General features: G+C 39.4%; 1 protein-coding gene across 12 annotated transcripts in view; it reads left to right on the forward strand.

The window, feature by feature from the left end:
• The window catches only part of arhgap23a (Rho GTPase activating protein 23a), a 70,351-nt gene extending 51,506 nt beyond the window's left edge, over positions 1-18,845 (forward strand). For 8 of the 12 annotated variants that reach the window (XM_047800701.1, XM_047800700.1, XM_047800699.1 and 5 more), the window contains 17 exons: positions 8,355-8,513; positions 8,948-9,059; positions 9,373-9,412; positions 9,717-9,854; positions 10,170-10,478; positions 10,635-10,696; positions 11,007-11,119; positions 11,228-11,346; positions 11,497-11,649; positions 11,910-11,988; positions 12,081-12,154; positions 12,438-12,527; positions 12,622-12,747; positions 12,857-12,898; positions 13,836-13,929; positions 15,399-15,430; positions 15,772-18,845. In XM_047800701.1, the coding sequence (XP_047656657.1) occupies positions 8,355-8,513; positions 8,948-9,059; positions 9,373-9,412; positions 9,717-9,854; positions 10,170-10,478; positions 10,635-10,696; positions 11,007-11,119; positions 11,228-11,346; positions 11,497-11,649; positions 11,910-11,988; positions 12,081-12,154; positions 12,438-12,527; positions 12,622-12,747; positions 12,857-12,898; positions 13,836-13,929; positions 15,399-15,430; positions 15,772-17,268 (3,239 nt within the window). In that variant the 3' untranslated portion in view covers positions 17,269-18,845. The remainder of the gene's footprint in view (positions 1-8,354; positions 8,514-8,947; positions 9,060-9,372; positions 9,413-9,716; positions 9,855-10,169; positions 10,479-10,634; positions 10,697-11,006; positions 11,120-11,227; positions 11,347-11,496; positions 11,650-11,909; positions 11,989-12,080; positions 12,155-12,437; positions 12,528-12,621; positions 12,748-12,856; positions 12,899-13,835; positions 13,930-15,398; positions 15,431-15,771) is intronic. The other 4 variants (XM_027161076.2, XM_047800697.1, XM_047800698.1 and 1 more) reach the window with 2 other exon arrangements.
• The last annotated feature ends 890 nt before the right edge of the window (positions 18,846-19,735 follow it).

A 19,735-nucleotide genomic window follows, 5' to 3' on the forward strand; every position in this document is an offset into this window, starting at 1 on the left:
TGGCTGTTTCTTTTTCTCTGTTTTCTCTGTTTTCTTAATACTGTTATGTTGTATTCAGTCCATTCAGTATCTCTATTACCTATAACTATTGCAAGCTGGTTCACTGTTAATTGATTATTTTTGAGATTTCTTACAATATTTTACTTTTGATGGTTTTGCAGCGTATGTTGTTTTGGTGTGCTTTTGTTGCATGTCAGATGTGTCAGACTTAACCTTGAATATTCTGCCCATGGCTCTGTAGCATCTGATATTCTTTTTACATTAGTCACAAGTTTCAGGATATTGAAGATTGCCATCTGAATAGCTCTCCACACTTCCGCATGTTCACTGTTCTGTACGCCGTTTTTCAGGTGTCAAAACAAACCAGGTAACACTTTGGTGACTCAGTGATCTTTCAAAACAAGATAATAGATTATAGGTTGAAAAAAAGTTTAAGCTATCCTGTGTTTAAAAGTTATTTGGAAAAAGCTATATCTGAACATGTTTAAAAGTATATGTCTTAGCCTTATTTAATGACAAAACATATCAGACTCTTTACTGAAAGCTAGAAGTCTTGGCTTGTGAGGCTATAAGATGCAAACAATAAGACTATTATAATAAAAATAAATGCATTTCTCTGGCACATAGACTAGTTGTTAAGGAAGCAAGAGTATGAAGTGGCCAGATGCTTAATAAACTGACAGGAATGTTGGACTGTCTGTCATAAGGGCTTGCAATCCCACATGCATTGCCCTTCATTTCCTCTGTCTGATGTATTTGTATGTGTGTGTAGGCATGTTTGCTTCAGTAATATGTGGACCATTGACGATTTTTAGATGCTGTTAACTAGCTGTGTCTGAATCAACAATTAAGGAATTCTGCTTCCTTATCAGGAACTTGTGAGGCAGTCTTTATTAATAGTCCTTTTATTTGGCTGATCAATCAAAGCATGTGAAATGAGAGAGGGACAGAATAATATATGTGTGTGTGTGAGTGTGTTTGTTTGTGTGTAAGTTTTGTCCTGAAGCCTCCAGTGTTCATGTCCCAGCTTGTCTGCTACTGGGGAAGAGAGCAAAAGCAAAAGGAGATTTTGAAATAAAATGGCCGACAAAATGCTAAGCATGCCAAGCAAAGGAGATAAAAGCAGTGTATAGACACATTCCATCTCACACACATGTACACCCAAACACACACATACACATACACGTACTGGCCATGCTATCTAAATCGCTTGTTGTAAAATGTCTCTTCCTTTTTCGAGCACCGTGTGACTCTTGCTAAGACCCAGCTGGGGTAAAACCTGGGAAAGAAAAGTGTACAGTTGAGTAAAGAGTTTAAACCTGACAGAGGTACAACCTGTTTTGCATACAACACACCCTCAATTCCACACAAGTCTGTATGAAAGCCTAGAATGCCCAGCAGCAATAGTTACACTGCTGGTAATGACTAAAAACACATCTGCACAAACTAGAGAGAGCAGTGACTACTAAAACCCATGCTTTTATTTATTTATTTCACAATTTCAATTCTAGTGTGTGTTTGTTTTGTTTGTGTGTGTGTGTGTGTGTGTGTGCATGTGTGCACTTGGTGAAGGACATGTAACTGAGGTTAGAAGGCTGGTTACATAAATAATGTACAAACATCTACATGCTTTCACGTTCGCAAGCCATAACATGCTTGGGCACCGAAAATGAAATGACAGAATACACACCTACAAGCTAATCAGAACTTTGGGCAGTTGGGAAACAGTGTTTTGCATCCATTTATATTGCTTTTGGTTGTGTGTTACGCTCAGAGGAAGAATTTTCTCCATGAGACAGCAAGTGAAGTTTATCTTTTAGAATATGTAAAAACGGTGAACCATTGCTTTACTCTGTATGTAAATAACAGGCTTCAAAGCAGTATGTGGATTCATGTCAGTGTTAGTAAGCTGTTTTTGTTAGCGTCTATAGGCATTAGAGTAGGTATACCACATTTACAAAATGTTGGACAAGCTGTCAGATTTATTTCTAGAAATAGTTAATAGTTAAGGTACACCAGAATATTTCATGCGATTAGAATAAGGCACCTTCCTAAAACACAAATGGTTAATTTGTTACACACCATGCAGTGTTAAAATGAACTGAAAGTGCACAGAAACGTGTGTATGTGAGGGTGTGTATAATCTGTGCCCGGGTTTTTAAAAGTCATTAATGGGTCAGAAACACAGAGTCATAAGGGAATCCATATGAGTGTGAGTTTAGCATGAAACCACGTGACAAGCGGATCATGTTCCATTTTGTTTTGTTTTTGTGATTTCTTCTTGTACAGCACTCACACACACTAACACTGGTGAATGGTATATTATTTTCACTTGATTGGCTATTCTGAACTGAGATGATCCCTGGCTTTCTGGTTTCCTTTTTTATTATGAAATGTTAACTGACCCATGTATAATAGAAGCAACTGAAAAGAAATAAGCACTCCCTCTGGGTGTGGTGAGTTATTTCATTAATACTGACTCAGAACTTTTGTGCATTTCGTCAGCGACCTTCAGTTGGAGCCTTTGCTGTGGTTTTGAATGAAACAGTTCACAAAAAAACGTGAAGTGACAGAAGGACAGCCTGAGCAGCTTCCGTCGAACAGTCACGTGTATTTAGATTGTTTTGTTAGCAGATAAATCAGGCCCATGGTGTCTGGTTCTGACCCAGAGCACAAAGGTCATCAGGCCAGTTAAATGGACGTCAAACTATTGTTCTATGTTTTCTGGCCTGGTCTGTGAAGTTAGAGTGGCCTCAGTCTGTCACAAATATGGCCTGACCCACAGTCAACCTTTAAAGATTATTATGTCCTTTAGACTTTGTGAATAAGAGTTTCAACATGTTAATTCTTTTATCATTACTAGACACATAGGCGATACTTTTCTGAACCAAATCTCTCCATTTCACTATGGATTCTAATTATGTCCATAAAATACATGACTGTCTCCTTCACAGACTGACAGCTGTATTTAGTTGGCGCCATTTCAAACAAAAGTCTTGTCATTTTTTTCTGTCCAGTGTCTGTATCTTCTTCTGAGAAGCTTATTGTGTCACGTGGCTATGGGTCATGAGTAATAAACAGTGTAGGCATGATCTCAGTGTCTCATCATTCAGTCTTGTAGAAGTCATGACTCTGAAGCTAAAAATACATCTGTAAGAATACACACTTCAGACCCAGGAATACTTTACAGTACAGTACTGTTTCCCAATGCAACACCTTTTTTGGGTTAAAAATATGTCATGGTCTTTCCGGGCTTCTTAAAGATGACTCAGTGTGTTACCTCAAGTCAGCTGTCGGACTTTGTTGTGTTGCAACAGCTGATGGTGTTTGTCTGTTGATAGACATCTTCTGTGGTTTCCAGGTGGTGAATTTCAGCAGACTAAAGCATTTTAGTGGTACTCTTACAACCGGCGGACTCGACCCTCAGGTTAAGAAACTCTGTATACGCTGCTAATGACACTAACCCTGAAAGTCTTTTAAGCATGATGGAATATAAAGTATATAAAGCACTCAGAGTCAATTTACTTGTTTGTCCATAAACATTGGATTCCAGTCTCCAGTGTTCTCTACAATCTTTTTTGGTTTCTGATCAATAAAGAATATGCATTGTTGCTTTAAAAATCAGCCATATTATGGGATCTCAGTATACAGCATTAAGTGGAATTGGTTTTTGGAATGATTACATGTCTTCCTGCTTCTGAATACAAGGATAGGAGGAAACTTTTCCCCATATTCTCTCCCTAATTTGGTCATCCGTCATCTTTGGCTAATTTCAATCCACTAGCCAGCTCGTATGTATAATAAGTCAGCTATAGATAGATAGATAGATAGATAGATAGATAGATAGATAGATAGATAGATAGATAGATAGATAGATAGATAGATAGATAGATAGATAGATAGATAGATAGATAGATAGATAGATAGATAGATAGATAGATAGATAGATAGATAGATAGATAGAAGAACTTTATTGTCATTGCATTGTACAGGTACACAGCAACAAAATGCAGTTTGGCATCTATCAAAAGTGCAAAATGTAGCAGCCATGCAAAAGTGCAGATAAATATCTAGCATATTACAGCAAGTGGTATATATGAAAGCATCAAATCAGCAAATCAGGAAGCGTCGAGTTAAACACATGCTTCCAACAAACATGAAGCAAGCAAGTTAACCACTGCTGCTCATTCTGTGTCACGAATCAGCGTAACACATTTCCATTCATGATATAAGTGAGCTCAAAGATGCCCACAATTAACATTGCTAACACTAACATTGCTGTGATTGACAAGGATGTGACAGTGTATGCCATCTTTCCCAACCAAAGTTTTTGACGAGTGTTTTTCTCTTGGCTGCTAAACCACAGATAGCTGTACAATCATCAGGATTTGAACTCAGATTCAGCCTTTTTTTTTTTTTTAGTTTTAGAGACATAAGTTTTAGAGACATAAGTTTTAGAGATTGTTAACTTCTTTAATATAATATTTATCCAGTCATTTCTTTGGCATTAACAGCAGAGCATTCCACAATTGCTGCTGAGCCAAACTAAACCATGGTTCCAGGTTGTGAAAGTAGACATTCTTTGGCAAAGCTAATGAAAACTACACTACATCATTGGTGACTAGATCCAGAACTATGAACATAACCTCCATGAGAATTTACACTTGAATTATGTTCAAACCAATATCATGCAAAACAGTATTTTTACAACAAAGTCTTTCAGCTTTCAGCCTGATTCATGTGTAATGCAAGTGGTCATCAATACATGTTGTACCACAGATTTACTATACAAAAGAAGCAATATTATTAAATTGGTCTTGAATTATTATGGAGCTTAGGCATGGCTTTTGGATTTGGTTCTTTCAGGGGTACCATAGTGGAGTGGCACAGATGCAAGAGATTCGGAAGGGAAGAAAAAAAGGGGATAAGGGAACTGAGGGGTTTTGGAGTGAGGGGGTGAGACACATGCTTAATCGGACACAATCAGCACACTCAGCTCTTTCTACCCTCAATGGTACCATTGTGTCATGTGTGCAAAGAGAAGGGGGTCTTCATGCACACACACACAGACACACACACACAACAGCAGGACCTGTGAACATCTCTCAGAAGCTTGTGATGTCCCCTTGTTCTTCTGTACTTCCTGTCTCAATTTCCCTCTCTGAGATCACCCCTTTGCTCTTTCTCATCTGATTCCAGCTTCCAGAATGTTCCTTTATGTATGGCGTCTTCTTACTTCTTGCTTGTAGGAAGTGTCTATATCTGCCTGGCCATGGCGGCATGTAGACGTTAAAGCAAAACTCCATTTTTTCAACTTAATCTCTGTTCAACACTCAGAAGCATTCTTTTGATTATACAGATAAGAAAGAAGCGAAAAGAAAAGAAAATGTTTCCTCAAAATGCACTTAAGGGTGATAAACCCAGTCAGTAAATACATAAAATACATTCAAAAATACATAAAACATTTAAATAGAACCATTACAACTACACTTTCAGCAATATAAGCTGAAATTATTTTTGTCATATTTGTGGTATCCATGTGGCATTAGGCAGAAACCATGATTACTTTGAGCTTCTTTTACTCAGTTGGTATGACCTGCTACAAAGCTAAATCATTGGTAACACTCCTATAATCAAATAAGTCAATTATTTTATAAATTGTTATTCATTTTACAACAGAAAATTTGCCATCAGGCTAACAATTCTAGTTATATTTAATGCTGTGGAATGTCCCTGAATCAAGTTATTTCTGAACTTAACTCCTTCCATAAACGATAAATAAATCCACACATTTTTAAATTTTACACTGGGTTTTCCCTACGCAATTTGCACAACAGTAACATACGAGATCGAGAGCATTAACATAGATTGGAAATTAAGCAGCGTTTACTGACCAATCAGAGACGAGACTTTAGCAGAGGCTCGGGTGTAAAGATATTTACTGGCTACTTCAGGAACTGCCCTGGATATATTATGAGGTTTGTGTTCTGATCTCGGTCCATGGAAACGTTTTGAAATGATTCGCCATGGAAACTGCTTGTACACTAAAATTATAGTCAATGGAAAAACAGGTTGGAAATTGAGTTCTCTTTTTGTTTTGCAGTACTGAGCAGCAGTTAAAATAGAAACCCAACCAGGGTTTATACATCTGTATATGTCTATACAGCGAATGCACAGCATTCATTGGAAAAGGGTATGTTCTGTATGTTAATGATGCTGCTTTTTTGTGTGTGAGCTCGGCCGGCAGTAATAAGTGCCTTTGTTAAACCCACAGTGCAGCTATTTCTGCCAGTGGCTGGAAAACAGGCCCAGTCCAGATTCTGCATCCCAGATTGGGAATGTTCCGCCCCTGCTCTCTCTCTCTCTCTCTCTCTCTCTCTCTCTCTCTCTCTCTCTCTCTCTCTCTCTCTCTCTCTCTCTCTCTCTCTCTCTCTGAGAAAGTGTATGTATGTGTGTTTGAGAGAGTGAGTGATTGGGAATGTTTGTGCTTTCTCTCTCTCTCTCTCTCTCTCTCTGTCTCTCGCTCTCTCACTCTCTCTCTCTGGTTTCTCATCCACCTCCAGAAATCAGTATGAGAGAACGGTTAACTCTGTGCTGGTATGGAAGAAAGAGAATGGGAACAGAAATGTAGAATGAGAATAACAAGGATACAATTAGGGATTAAAGACAACAACAAGGTGAAGTTTTGGTGGAGATGAGATGAGTTAACGTACACCTGCTGACAATGACAAGAAGGGACGTGAGGAAAACGGCTGTATGTTGGATTAGAAAGCTGAGACAGTTGGAAATTATGAAAAAAGGAACCAGGGCAAAACAAGGTTAGTGAAAAGGATTAGTTGGTACAGGATTTTGTAAAACTGGATGATTAGCCAATGTAGATTTATATATGTAAAGAGATAAAGAGAGAAAAGGTTCGAATAAAATTTAAGCTTCATTAGAAAACACCATCTTTTCTTGGCTTTTGTAGCAGTGCATTCTGCTGACATCTTGTGGCTGAGGCTAGTATTGCAGTGTTATGGATGTGACTGATTTCTAGTACTAGGAGCTTCACAGCTTCTCAGGTCTGGTGCTGAGAAGAAAATGTACAGAGAGAGATAAATAATTAACACAGAGCGCTTGTTTCTGCTGCTGTGAAGGTCAGGGGGGAACCGAAAGCAGAAGCGTTTAGTGAAATTGTAAGAGGACATTGTCAGTATATACAGAAATACATTCTGAATTGTTGCTTCTGAATTAATTTCATAGCATTAGGTAGTGTCATGGAGCAGTGATTTAATAATCGAGTGTTAAAGAATAAAAGTAACTTTAAATATAAATTTATGGATGAATTAAATGTTTATCACTTCTGTGACAAACTGTACAGTTTGAATTACTGATATTTGAATAGAATTGGATTGGATCTGGAATCTTTAACCAAAGATCCTTTGAATCTAGCTTGTTAGCAGATTTACTGATGACTTATAGTATATTTTGACATATAAATCACTAAGAATATGAAATTCTAAATTAGTTTACAAGCAATAATATATTCACACTTAATAATGGCATATAAATAAAGTTATATATACAGTAAACATATTTAAATGGCATGTTTATTTAGAGGGTGTACATTTTTAATAAAGGTAAAGCTGTACAGATGTTTCCACTCAATGCTTATACTTAGCAGGTTTATTGGGTATTAAAACAATCCCTACAGATAATTTTAGTGAAAATGGCATGCTCATGTCTCCTCCCATTACATGCACTATGACTTTATCTATACCTAGACAAACGCTGCTGAAGCACTGGATAGAAACCTGCACAAACACACATTCACAGGTTCCTAAAAGAACTGAAACTGTTTTTAGTCCACACACGCCTCACATGTCTCATTTCCACTTTGATCACTTTTCTTATGGAGGACAACGATCCAGGTATGATCAGAGCTGAGATATTTTATATCTTTTTTTTTCTTTCTTTGTGATGGATGAGAGTTTGGAATATTTGTTTTAAAATGTTCTTCAGGTTTGAATTCTTTCCATTTCCGAACCTTCGTCCTTTCTGTCTGAGGTCTGAGGTTTGTTTTCCAGCGGCTTGTTTCACTTATGCAAAACGACGTGTTCGGTCGTATCGTGATTCTGTGGAGAGAGAAAAGCCTGTGTGTTTGATGAATTAACCAAGCAATACTGTATTTTTGCTTTTCCTTTAACCTTGTGCCTTCTCATTTCTCTCTGCTCATCCCTGCTCTTTCCTGTTTTCTAATCATTTCCTTTCCTTCTATTCCTCTCCACTTTCCTCTGTATCCCTCATCTTCCCTTCCTTGTCTTTTTTCCAATCTCTCTTCCCTTCTTTTTTCTGTCCTTTTGCTCCTCCCACAGATGAGCCAACCAGCCCGAGCGCAGATCTGCGGGCGTGTCACGTCCCTGCCTCATCCGTCGTGTCCAGTGGCGGCCTTAAATCCGTCCCCGCTGTGGGGACCAGCCCCGCCTCCCCAACCTTCACCTTCCCCCTCAGCCGCCTCTCCTCCCATGACTGCAGTGAGTCTCGCACTGAAATAAAAAGAGACCGAGCGAGAGAGAGAGAAATGCATGCTCAGACACACATTTCTCATGTACATCTGAGGTTTTTTCCACACATACAGCAGATCCCTCTGCTACTTTCGTTCACATATAAACTCGTGCATGTATTAGAACATGAGACAGAGATCATAGCCTGCGTCTGCATGCTCTCCTGCACGATTGAACCGCGACAGGACTGAACGATCTTCAGCAGAACTTCCGGAAACAGTGTCCCTCTATCCGTCCTGCATCCCTCCTAAAGATCCCCTGCTCACCCCACTCGCTATTCTCTCATCTCTTCCTTGCTGTCTTTTCCTGCCCCTTAACACTTTCCCAATGTCTCATGCTATTCCATTAGTCCTCATGCATGCATGTACAATCAGCTCATTTTCTCTTCTCGCCTTTCTGAGCAGGCAGCATCAAGTCCAGCCGCCGCTCATCTTATCTGTTGGCCATCACTACTGAGCGCTCCAAGTCATGTGACGATGGACTTCACACCCTCAGAGACGACGGGCGTGTCTTCTCGTAAGTCTTTTAGGAATTAATTTTTGATTCATGCCTAAAAGTCCGACTTATTATTCATTGTAAACATTACAGCTGCTGATCAGAGTTGATTCCTATATCTATATCTGTATCTATAAATGTATTGCTGCAGGAACTCGACTAGAACTGAAACAAATTATTAAGAGGATTTTTCTTAAACTTTGCTTACAGTGTTTATTCATAAATGTTGTGTGTATTCATTTGTTTCATAAATATATCTCCTGCATTTATTGATGCTGAAGGATGAAACCTCTCCCTGCCTACTGACTCATATGGTGTATTTGATTCCTTTCAGGAGGTTGCCAAAGAGAGTTAAAAGCTTCTTCGGTGATGGGGTAAGTGCTGGTAGTTTGTTTTTATGGCAGAAAATGCCTCTAATCCTCCCGCAAACTGTTTGTGTAATCAACTTTTAAAAAGAGGCGAATGTAAGCTCCATAATATAGACAATTTTCATGTATATCACATCCTATATATCGCTTTCCATTTTACTGGCAGAATGGAAAACCTGTGCAGGTTTAAGCAAAAGGATATTAAGCAAACAAATTCCAGAATTTCTGTTTTTGTTTAGAGATATGTTATTATATATTTTATTCTGTTTAACGTGTGTGTGTGTGTCTGTGTGTGTCTGTGTGTGTGTAGTCTCTGGACAGCTTGACAGTGGCTGATGAAGCTCGCTCTAAGCGCCATTCTGCCTCGGAGCTGGGCAGCATCAGCTACAGTGACGTGAGGAAAGAAGGATGGCTGCACTACAAACAGATCCATACTGAGAAGGGCAAGGTGAGACAGGACAATCATACACAATGTTATCACAGGAGTGCTCCTGTGAAAAAATATGTGACTTGAATGACATTCATTATAAAAAAGCGACTCAAAGAGCAGCTAATCTGTTCATAAATCAGTGTTGAAACACGGTGATCATTAAATCTCACATTTATGTGTCTTTTACTGGTAATTATTATTATTATTATTATGATTATTATTATTGTTATTATATGCTTTACGTCTTTTTCACTGTCTACTCTCTATTTCTTTTTTCACTTATTACTGTGTTTTATTATTGCTTTACCATCTCTCTCTCTCTTCACGTTTCAGAAGGTTGGCAGTGCCATTCGTCCCTGGAGGCGGGTTTTTTCAGTGCTGCGCTTCGGTGCACTTTACCTCTACAAAGACAAGAGGGAGGCGCTGCTGAAAGGTGCCGCCCTGGGAGGCGGATCTGAAGACGAGCAACCGATCAGCATCCGCGGCTGCCTGGTGGACATCGCGTACAGCGAGACGAAGCGCAAGAACGCGCTGCGACTGACCACACAGGACTTCTGCGAGTACCTGCTGCAGGCTGAGGACAGAGATGACATGCTGGAGTGGATCAGAGTGATCCGGGAAAGCAGCAAGACTGACAGCGAGGTGAGGGGAAAACTTAATAGTAAAAAGAAAGTGTTAAAAAAAAAAAAAAAAAAAAAGCGAAATACTTTTAATTTAGACTTTTTAGCAGTTTTGGTTTCGATATGTGAATCTGATGGACAGTGTGTGTGTGTGTGTGTGTGTGTGTGTGTGTGGTAGGAGTTGGGTTTCTCTCGACAAGCTCTCATCAGTAAGAAACTGAATGACTACAGGAAGCAGAGGTAAGTGGAACTAAAAGGAAGTGATATATTTTGAATAAACAAACATGACAACTTTCCATTTAGAAGTCACACGGCTTTGAGTTGTCCTTCTAAAACAATATGACACAATGCACTTTTCTGTGTAAAGCTACAATTCTGTGTATTTAAACCATACAAAGAGGATATTATTCATGTTTATTACTATTAAATGAGTTATAATGTAATTTTGTGCAGTTTTTATGTTTGATGTTGATTTTGTGATGAACTGTTTATTATATAAGCTTAATAAACCTTCTCTTTATTGTTGTCATCTCTCTGTGTCTCAATTTAGTCCGACAGGTAATAAGCCTGACTCATCTCCCCGAGTGCCACGCATGACTTTCTTGCTCACCAAAGCTGAAAACAGTGGTGCACCCCCGCGCTCCCCCAAACACGAAGCCAAAGGTCAGCCTGTCTCACAAACACTCAGCCAAGAGCCCAGCTCTAATATCACACATTCTATCTTTTCTCTTTCTTCACTTTCATTTATTATCATTTTCTTGCCACTCTCAGAGGAGAGCAGTCCTCCCAAATCTCCATGGGGCATCAACTTCATGAAGAAAGCGAAGAAGGCGGACCCGAAAGCGTTCGGAGTCCGATTGGAGGATTGCCAACCTGCTTGCAATAACAAGGTCTGAATGTGAACGCTGGTGTTAATCACTTCCTTAAAGAATAATTAGAAAGACTCTTCTGGCTTAGTAGCACTATGTTTGTGTGTGTGTGTGTGTGTGTGTGTGTGTGTGTGTGTGTGTGTGTGTGTGTGTGTGTGTGTGTGTGTGTAGTTTGTTCCACTGATTGTTGAGATCTGCTGTGGCTTGGTGGAGGAGATGGGTTTGGAGTACACGGGAATCTACAGAGTGCCAGGAAACAACGCTGTGGTGTCCTGTCTGCAGGATCAACTCAACAAGGGCTGTGACATTAACACCACGGAGGAGGCGAGTTACACACACGTGCGCATACACGCACACACGCCTATAAAAATTTTTTTTTATTATTTTCACCGCATAAGACATAAATCACCTGAAATTATTGAAACAACAATATTTTTTGGCTCTCAACATTCATACACGGATATGAACTAATATGATACGTGTACATTTTTAATAAGCCCTACATTTATTTAACATCAGCATCAGTGTATAAATCTTCATGATATATATTATTATTTATCCTGCGTATCTTTTGTGTGATCCAGCGGTGGCAAGACCTGAACGTGGTGAGCAGCCTGCTCAAATCCTTCTTCCGAAAGCTCCCAGAACCCCTCTTTACCGACGGTGAGACTTGTTGTGAATCTTATCGTTCTGCCATGACTGTTCACATTTGTTTTTTTTCTCTCATGGTCATTTATTTTCATTTTCTCTGGTAGACAAATATAACGACTTCATCGATGCCAATCGTTTGGAGAATCCCAGTGACAGGCTGAAGACCTTGAAGAAACTGGTACGAATGTATCTTTACCGGTGTATTCACACACACACACACACACACACACACACACACACACACACACACACACACACACACACACACACACACACACACACCAACAGAACTTCATTCCTTCCTGTTCGATCTCTTTTTCTTGTTTGTTTCTATCAATGTAAGTAATAAAACTTGGAAAACACCAGGCTGGTATTATGTGGCCCTGGTGATCAGTGAGTTTTTATTCCTCTCATACCAAAACAATTTCACTTTATTTTTTTTCCTGTCACTTTCTCTACAGATCCATGATTTACCAGATTATTACTTCCACACTCTGAAGTTTCTAATTGGTCATCTGAAGACTGTAGCCAATCACTCAGAGAAGAATAAGGTCAGTTCTATTTAACTATCTAATGCATATATAGCCTATTTTGTAGTAGTGGTAGATTTACCTGTATTTTTATGTATTGTGTGTTTGTGTGTAGATGGAGCCTCGTAACTTGGCACTAGTATTTGGACCCACTCTTGTGAGAACATCAGAAGACAATATGACGGACATGGTCACCCACATGCCTGACCGCTACAAAATCATCGAAACTCTTATCCAGCATGTAAAGCTTTCTCATGCTAAACACCGCCACTAAAAAAACTTTCTTTACTTTAGTTTTTTTACTTAGTATTCAAATACAATAAATTTTTTTCTCTCACTGCTCCATGCAGTATGCCTGGTTCTTCAGTGAGGAACACGACAAGGATGAAAAGGTACAGTACAGATTCAATGATAACTTTGATTCTAACTCATTACTCTAATTTAAAATTTGTCTTTTGTTTTTCATACTACATGATAATTCTGTGTAACTTCGATAAATGCGAAATATTATCACAGGTTTGATTCCCGCCTCCATATAGGAGTTTGCATGTTCTCCGTGTGCTTCAGGGGTTTCCTTCAGATTCCACCCCAGTACAAAGACATGCACTGTAGACTGATTGACATCTCTAAAAAACGTGTGGCCGTAGTGTGAGAATGTGTGCCCTGTGATGGGTTGGCACCCCATCCAGGGTGTTTCCTACCTCCAGGGTGTTTCCTAAACTACCCCTGACTCTGTGTAGCATAATCAAATCAAATAAAAAAAAATTTGTCACATACACATACATACAGGGTACAATATGCAGTGAAATGCTTTATGCAACTGTCTGGTATAAGAATAAGAAATATAAAAAAAAGTATAAAAAAAAAGGCAAAAAATAAAATAATAAAAAGTATAAACTATATAAGAAAACTATATAATAATAAAAACAAAATAAAATATGAAAATATGGATGAAGAAATTTATATTTATAGTTATATTTAAATAATTTCTGTTATACTTACATTATTGCATGTATTATACACAGCGGTTCTCACAACAGTGTCTTTATTTCTCTTTCCTCTTGTCAATTTACTGTTAAAACCAAAATTCCTCTGTTCCCAAACCGTTCCCATGCTGGAAAACCTTGTACAATAATATAAACCTGTGATAAAACTATGAACTTTTTGAATTCTAATTCAAGAATTCAGTGGCGCTGTGATTTAACTGTATTTAATTTGATAAGAAAGCCTGTGATCAGTATAACTTCTGTTTTGTTCGAAAGCCCTTGAATTACTGTGTATTGAAGATATTCTTTCTTTCTTTTCTTTTCTTTCTTTGCATTCTGTCAGACACCGGTGGACACAGAGGACGTTCAGCCTGCCCCCAATATAGACCACCTTTTATCCAACATTGGCCGAGCTGGACTACTGGGCGAGATCTCAGGTGAGAGACTTCAAATCTTGTACGTTGTCTGATTAGAAGTTTAAGGATTTTAAATTACTAATGGCACTGAACTTGTTTTAGTCTTTTTTAAATGGCTAATGCTGCATTCAAGAATTTCTCGGATTTTTTGTTGTTCAAATTTTGTATTGTTTTCTAAATGTTTAAAATGATTAGCGTTAAATTAAGATGTTACATTTTTGTAGACGGAAATAAAGCGAATCAAACTAAAGGGCCACACTATTGTACTGTTGCCATTTTGTAAGCAAACCTATATACAGTGATACATTATAGAAATGAAGAACTGTGGTGATATTTCTGTCATAACACTGTTGTCAGTGGTGTTCCCATAAAAAGCCACTACATTCAGTAGAAATGGTTACAAATATGTGTATAGATCCGAGGTGTCCAATCTTATCCACAAAGGGCCGATTTGGTTACAGTTTTCATTCCAATCAAAATTCCACCAGTATTTTTAGTCAATCTTGGCTTTCTTTATACTATGAGCTGTGGCTTCTGCTTGGCTGAAATGAAACCTTGTACCCACGCTGGCCATTTTTGGATAAGATTGGACACCCCCTAGTAAATATAACCAAGTGCAAAAAAGTACACAGATTTCTTGCATGTTGAGTGTTCTGCACTTTTCCATTTTCTTTTTTTTTCATCTTTTTTTCCTTTTCTTTCTGTATTCCTCCTCCTTTTTCTCTCTCTGTACATTTCTGCATCCCTCTCATAGCTGAGCCTGTGGAGCAGCCACTGCGGTAGGATGGGTTTCGCCTGCCATACCCTGTGTGCGTGTGTGCATCTGTGTGTGTGAGAGAGCGTGAGTGAATGCTTAAAAGCCTGTGTGTGTGTGTGTGTGTGTGTGTGTGAGAGAGAGAGAGAGAGAGAGAGAGAGAGAGAGAGTGAGAGAGAGAGAGAGAGAGAGAGAGAGATTCTGATTATGGCTGGGTGTTGGTATGTGTCAGCACAATGTTTTCACCCTCCATGTCTTTGAAATCGTCCTACCTGCCCTTCTGCCTTTTCCTGCTCTTGTCTCTTACGTGGCTTCTTTGATGAGTCAATGTCATCAGTATGTGACGTGATGTCAACCATGTGTGTGGATCCTCTTTAACGCTGCAGATTTGGAGACCCTGTTCACATTTGAGCATCACTTCTAGACAATCAATAACCGTTTTTCATGCACATGTTGCTTGGCCTGAATCTTGTGTGAACATTGTCTCTTGTTGGGGTGCTTCATATTGAATGACAGTCACAGAGTCTAGAAGGCATGAGAGAGTTCTTTAAAAAACAAATTAAGGCCAAAAATTCAGATTTGCGATCCAAAAGACCATCGCCTCTTGCGAGACGATCGCCTCTTGATGTCTTAATGCCTCTGTGCCTCTCATTTTTTTAGAATCACGTCCATATACTTATTCATCTTGGCTTCTTTCTCTTTTCTTTTTTCTTTTTCTGTTTTATTGTTACTTTAGACTCAACCAACAGTGACTCAGCAAAATCAAAGGTAAGGATTGACTAAGTGTTGCGGTTCAAAAGCTTGTAATGTTTGGTTTCTAGCTGCTGTATATGTGCTATTTGAGAATTTAGGGATTTGGAGACCTCTCTGGTAGAGGTAAGGTACTGCAAGCCACTTATTGGAGCACAGATGTAGATGTAGATGTAGAAAATTGCATACATTTTTTGTTTACTTAGAAGATATAGTAGTGAAGTGAAATATTCATTAGAAGGAAGTAAGCACTATAGGTTCATATGACTTTACAGAATGTGGATACAGTTAATTTGTTTATTAACAGTAATGTCTTATTGTTGTTGACGTTTAGCTATATTCAACATTATGTCTAATAGGCACTACAGTTGCTTATATCCTGTAATGAAGGTCAGACCTCTGTCATTGCTCAGGGCTCTGGAGGGTCAAAACGTGACCTCACAGCCAAGGACTTCCTGACGACGCTTGCCATCATGTCTGCTGTGACTCGGAGGCGTAGAAAACGACCAACCGCCCGCCTCCTGGGCAGCAGCACTGACGATGACTCTGAACAAGAGCCAATCAGAGTCAGTCTTACGGTGGAGGGAGAGGGGGAGGGAAAGGAGACAGAGCAGTGTGAATCTGACATGGCTCCACGTGCAGAGGCAGAAGAGGATGAAGATGAGGAAGCGGAAGATGATGACGAAGAGAATGTGGAAGTGACTGTGGCTTCCCCAGGCAAGGAGAAACCTAGAATGCCTTGTGAGGAAGAAGCACATTCTGTTATCCTTAGTGAGGAAGAGGACCAGAGGTCTGAAACAAAAGGTCGCAGCTGGAGAGGGGATGACGCACGTTCTATTGTCTCGGGTTACTCTACTCTCTCTACGCTGGGTCGGAGTTTAGCCTCTGAGGGGCGGGGTGACGATGCAGATGATGAGCATAGCGAGCTGGTGAGTGAGACGGACAATGAAAGTGGCTTTGCCTCGCGGTCTCTGACGCAGGAGCGTCCTGAAAAACGTACGCCACCTCCATCGAATATGTACACCTCAGCAGAGCCACCTGTACCACGCAGCTTCCTGTACACACACTACAAAGCCTCTGTACCTATTCCTATTCTCACTCCTGCTCCCACCCCCACAACCACGCCAGCGTCTCATTCTGCTCCCTGCAAAAATCCGAACCCTGAACTTGTCGAAAGAGGAACTGAAAGTGCAGCACGCTCCTCCACTCCCTCCACTTCCTCCTCAACTGCCTCCCAACGCCTCCAAAACCGACCCTCCTTCAACTCCCATCGCCTAATTCAGTGTGATACTTTAGCACGCCGCCGCCTAAAAACAGAAAAGGCCAAAGCTCGTTCACTAGATCTTTTAGAAGTCCGTAGTGCTTCACCCAGTGAGGAGGAATCGCAGTCTAACAAAGGGCGAACAAGAACCAGCCTCCTGGATTCTTCCACTTCTCATTCAACCAAACTGACCCCATCCAGTAGTCACCTATTAGCTCCGCCCTCTACCTTAGGCTCTACCTCTGGTGCCACAAATCAGGCATCTCTGGCAGAGCAGGTGCGTGCACGTCTGCTCGGCTCAGCAGAGGACATACGTTCTGTGGGGCTGAGGAAACCTCTCTCGCCTGAGACATGCCGGCGGAGGCGGGCCTGGAGGAGACACACAGTTGTGGTCTCGCCTACTGACTCTTCCCAAAAGAGCTCTCAAGTCCCCATTGCTGTTAACAACAACAAACCCCCAGCCCCGCCCCCAAAACCTTCTGTTCTAATCCGACGTCTGGGGGAGAAGCCCACCCCCGTTCCTCAGCGCTCCTCAGCTGACGCCTCTTCATTATGTCGGGCCCCACCTACCTCTCAGTTCCACGAATGCTTGTGACAGCATTTGAATCAGAGTAATTAGATTCAATACCCCATTTTCCATTAACACGGTGCTCGATATAGGAGCCTGGGAACCTTTTTTTTAAACAGCCTCTCTATTTCCACTGGTATAAGAAGTAATATTTACATATTACACCTTGTTGTGTCAAAGTCTGTGAATACAGAGCACAGAGGCATCATCACAGACCATAATTACCCCAAGATAACTTACCTTTAGCAACATAGTCTGAGTGATGATTGTGCAGCATTGCTGGCATTATCAATGTAGCTACTATTTAGTCAAATGTAATTTCCAGTGAAACAGTTGTTTCCTCATTGAACCACTGAGTCACAGTAGAAACTTTTTTAAAAAAATTCATCTGTTCATGTCTTGTGGCCATGAAAATAACTTGAGTGATGAAATCCATAGCCCAAAAGCATTTTTCCAAACTATTCTACACCCACTCAGGATCCGGCACCTTGTTGATGGAAGAGGGGTATCAATGAACGGGTTCGCTAACTGTGTTTTTTTCTTCTTCTTTTTTTTCCCCCCATTCATAGCTGCTCTGCTTGCATGGCACAGGGCTAGTTTTTAACCGTTGCCAAAGTTTTTATTCTCTTTCCTTCAGTCATTTGAGTACTCTTTTATCATTGTGTGACAAAAGGGCCAGAGAGCAGCAGGGTCTCCACATAACATTTTAAAGAACTGCCAGGGATCTTGCCACACACTTACATTGGGGTCATTGTGTGTTTCGGTGCTTTACTGTGTGTTCCCTTAAGATGTGTCCTCATTATCTCACCGTGTCCAATGGAGTGTATTTAATTCACCCGCTTTTACCTTTCCTTTGTCTTGTTAACCATGACGATGCTGCCTCATCAAAGATCCTGGGACAATTATAAGTGGTACACAAACATTGACAGAAAAAACACTTTTCTTCATCATCTATACTCAAGTATAGACTTCAGCAAAGTATTAATGCAGTATTAGTGAGGCAGTGATTGCCAACGTCAGATGTGTTGAAACGGACCCCTAACCTTGCTCATGTCCCTTTGTTAACACACACACACTCATTCTAAGCATTTCTTCATCTGTGTAATTTTGTCTGAAACGGTTTGTGTATAGTGTGTAAGTGCGTTCAGCTATTTTGTAACATTTGTACAAAGCCTTGCTAAGTTAATCTTGTAAATATGCATATAATATCATATTTGTTTTTAATTTGTTTTTATATATGGTTTACAAAATCGCACATAGGTGCGTGATCATTTCTTTTAAGATTTTACTTGAAATGGTTTCTTTAATGTTTTTTTTTGTTTTGTATACAGTATATATAAAATATATATTATATATTTTGTATGAATATAATAAGTACTTTCGTTTGGGGTGTTAATTGTTTTAAAAGAAACAAAAACAGAACTAAACCTCCGATAGACTGTTGTTTATTTCCTCATAAATGGCCTTTTCTCTGTGACTTACCAGTACTATGCAGAACTTCATACACCTCAATGCAAAGAAAAGAACTTTAACCTGCAGAAGAGTGTCTGTCCAATGGCCTGTCACATGCTATAATAAATTCCTTCTTGCTGGGCATTGCAGTGCGTTGTCGTGTTGGCTTGCATTATTTATTTCATTAGTGTTTCTTGCAATATTTCACTGTACAAATGAGGCCATATGGGTGATTCCGCACTTGGGCTCATTTGAGCAAATTGGGCTATTTTTTTTATTATTGATGCTTAAAGATTTATCCAAAAATAAGGCAGGTGATTAAAATCATTTGTCCCACACCTACAACACCGGATGGCTCAACAATCCAGTCTATATGTAGAACACAGATATAGATACAGATATAAAGATATATTATTAAATGATGCTCTACTTATCTATTCTTAGCAAAGTGTGTGGAGTTACATTTTATAGAAATTATTAACTTACTCACCCTTGCATTTTCTGTCCTCCTTATGTCCTCCTTATCCTGCACAGGATCATGGGAAGCCTGGAGTCTAGGCGCAATGAATACATTGCAGGGAACAATCTCAAACACACACACACACACATACAGCAATACAGCAATACAGCATGGACAATTTAAAGACGCCAGTAAGCCACAAATGCATGACTTTGGACAAGGGAAGAAAACCCCAGAGGCACGGGGTGAACCCCTAACCCCAGAGGTGTGGGGAAAATGTGCCAACCACTAAGCCACTGTCCCTTCTAACAATTAATTAACTAACTTAATTAAATACTTTAACTATATATTATAATTATTATTAAATGATATTGATAAATGAGCTTAATATGACTATGAAAAACTATGTAAATGCAAAAACTAATTAAGAAATATTAATATATATATATATATATATATATATATATATATATATATATATATATATATATATAATGTTCTAATGATCTAATGTTATAGAAATATATATATATATATTTCTTTTTTTTTTTTACTTTTTTACAAATGCTATGTAAACTCCAC

This window comes from Tachysurus fulvidraco, chromosome 15 (assembly GCF_022655615.1).
Source record: "Tachysurus fulvidraco isolate hzauxx_2018 chromosome 15, HZAU_PFXX_2.0, whole genome shotgun sequence".
Taxonomy (NCBI): Eukaryota; Metazoa; Chordata; class Actinopteri; order Siluriformes; family Bagridae; genus Tachysurus; species Tachysurus fulvidraco.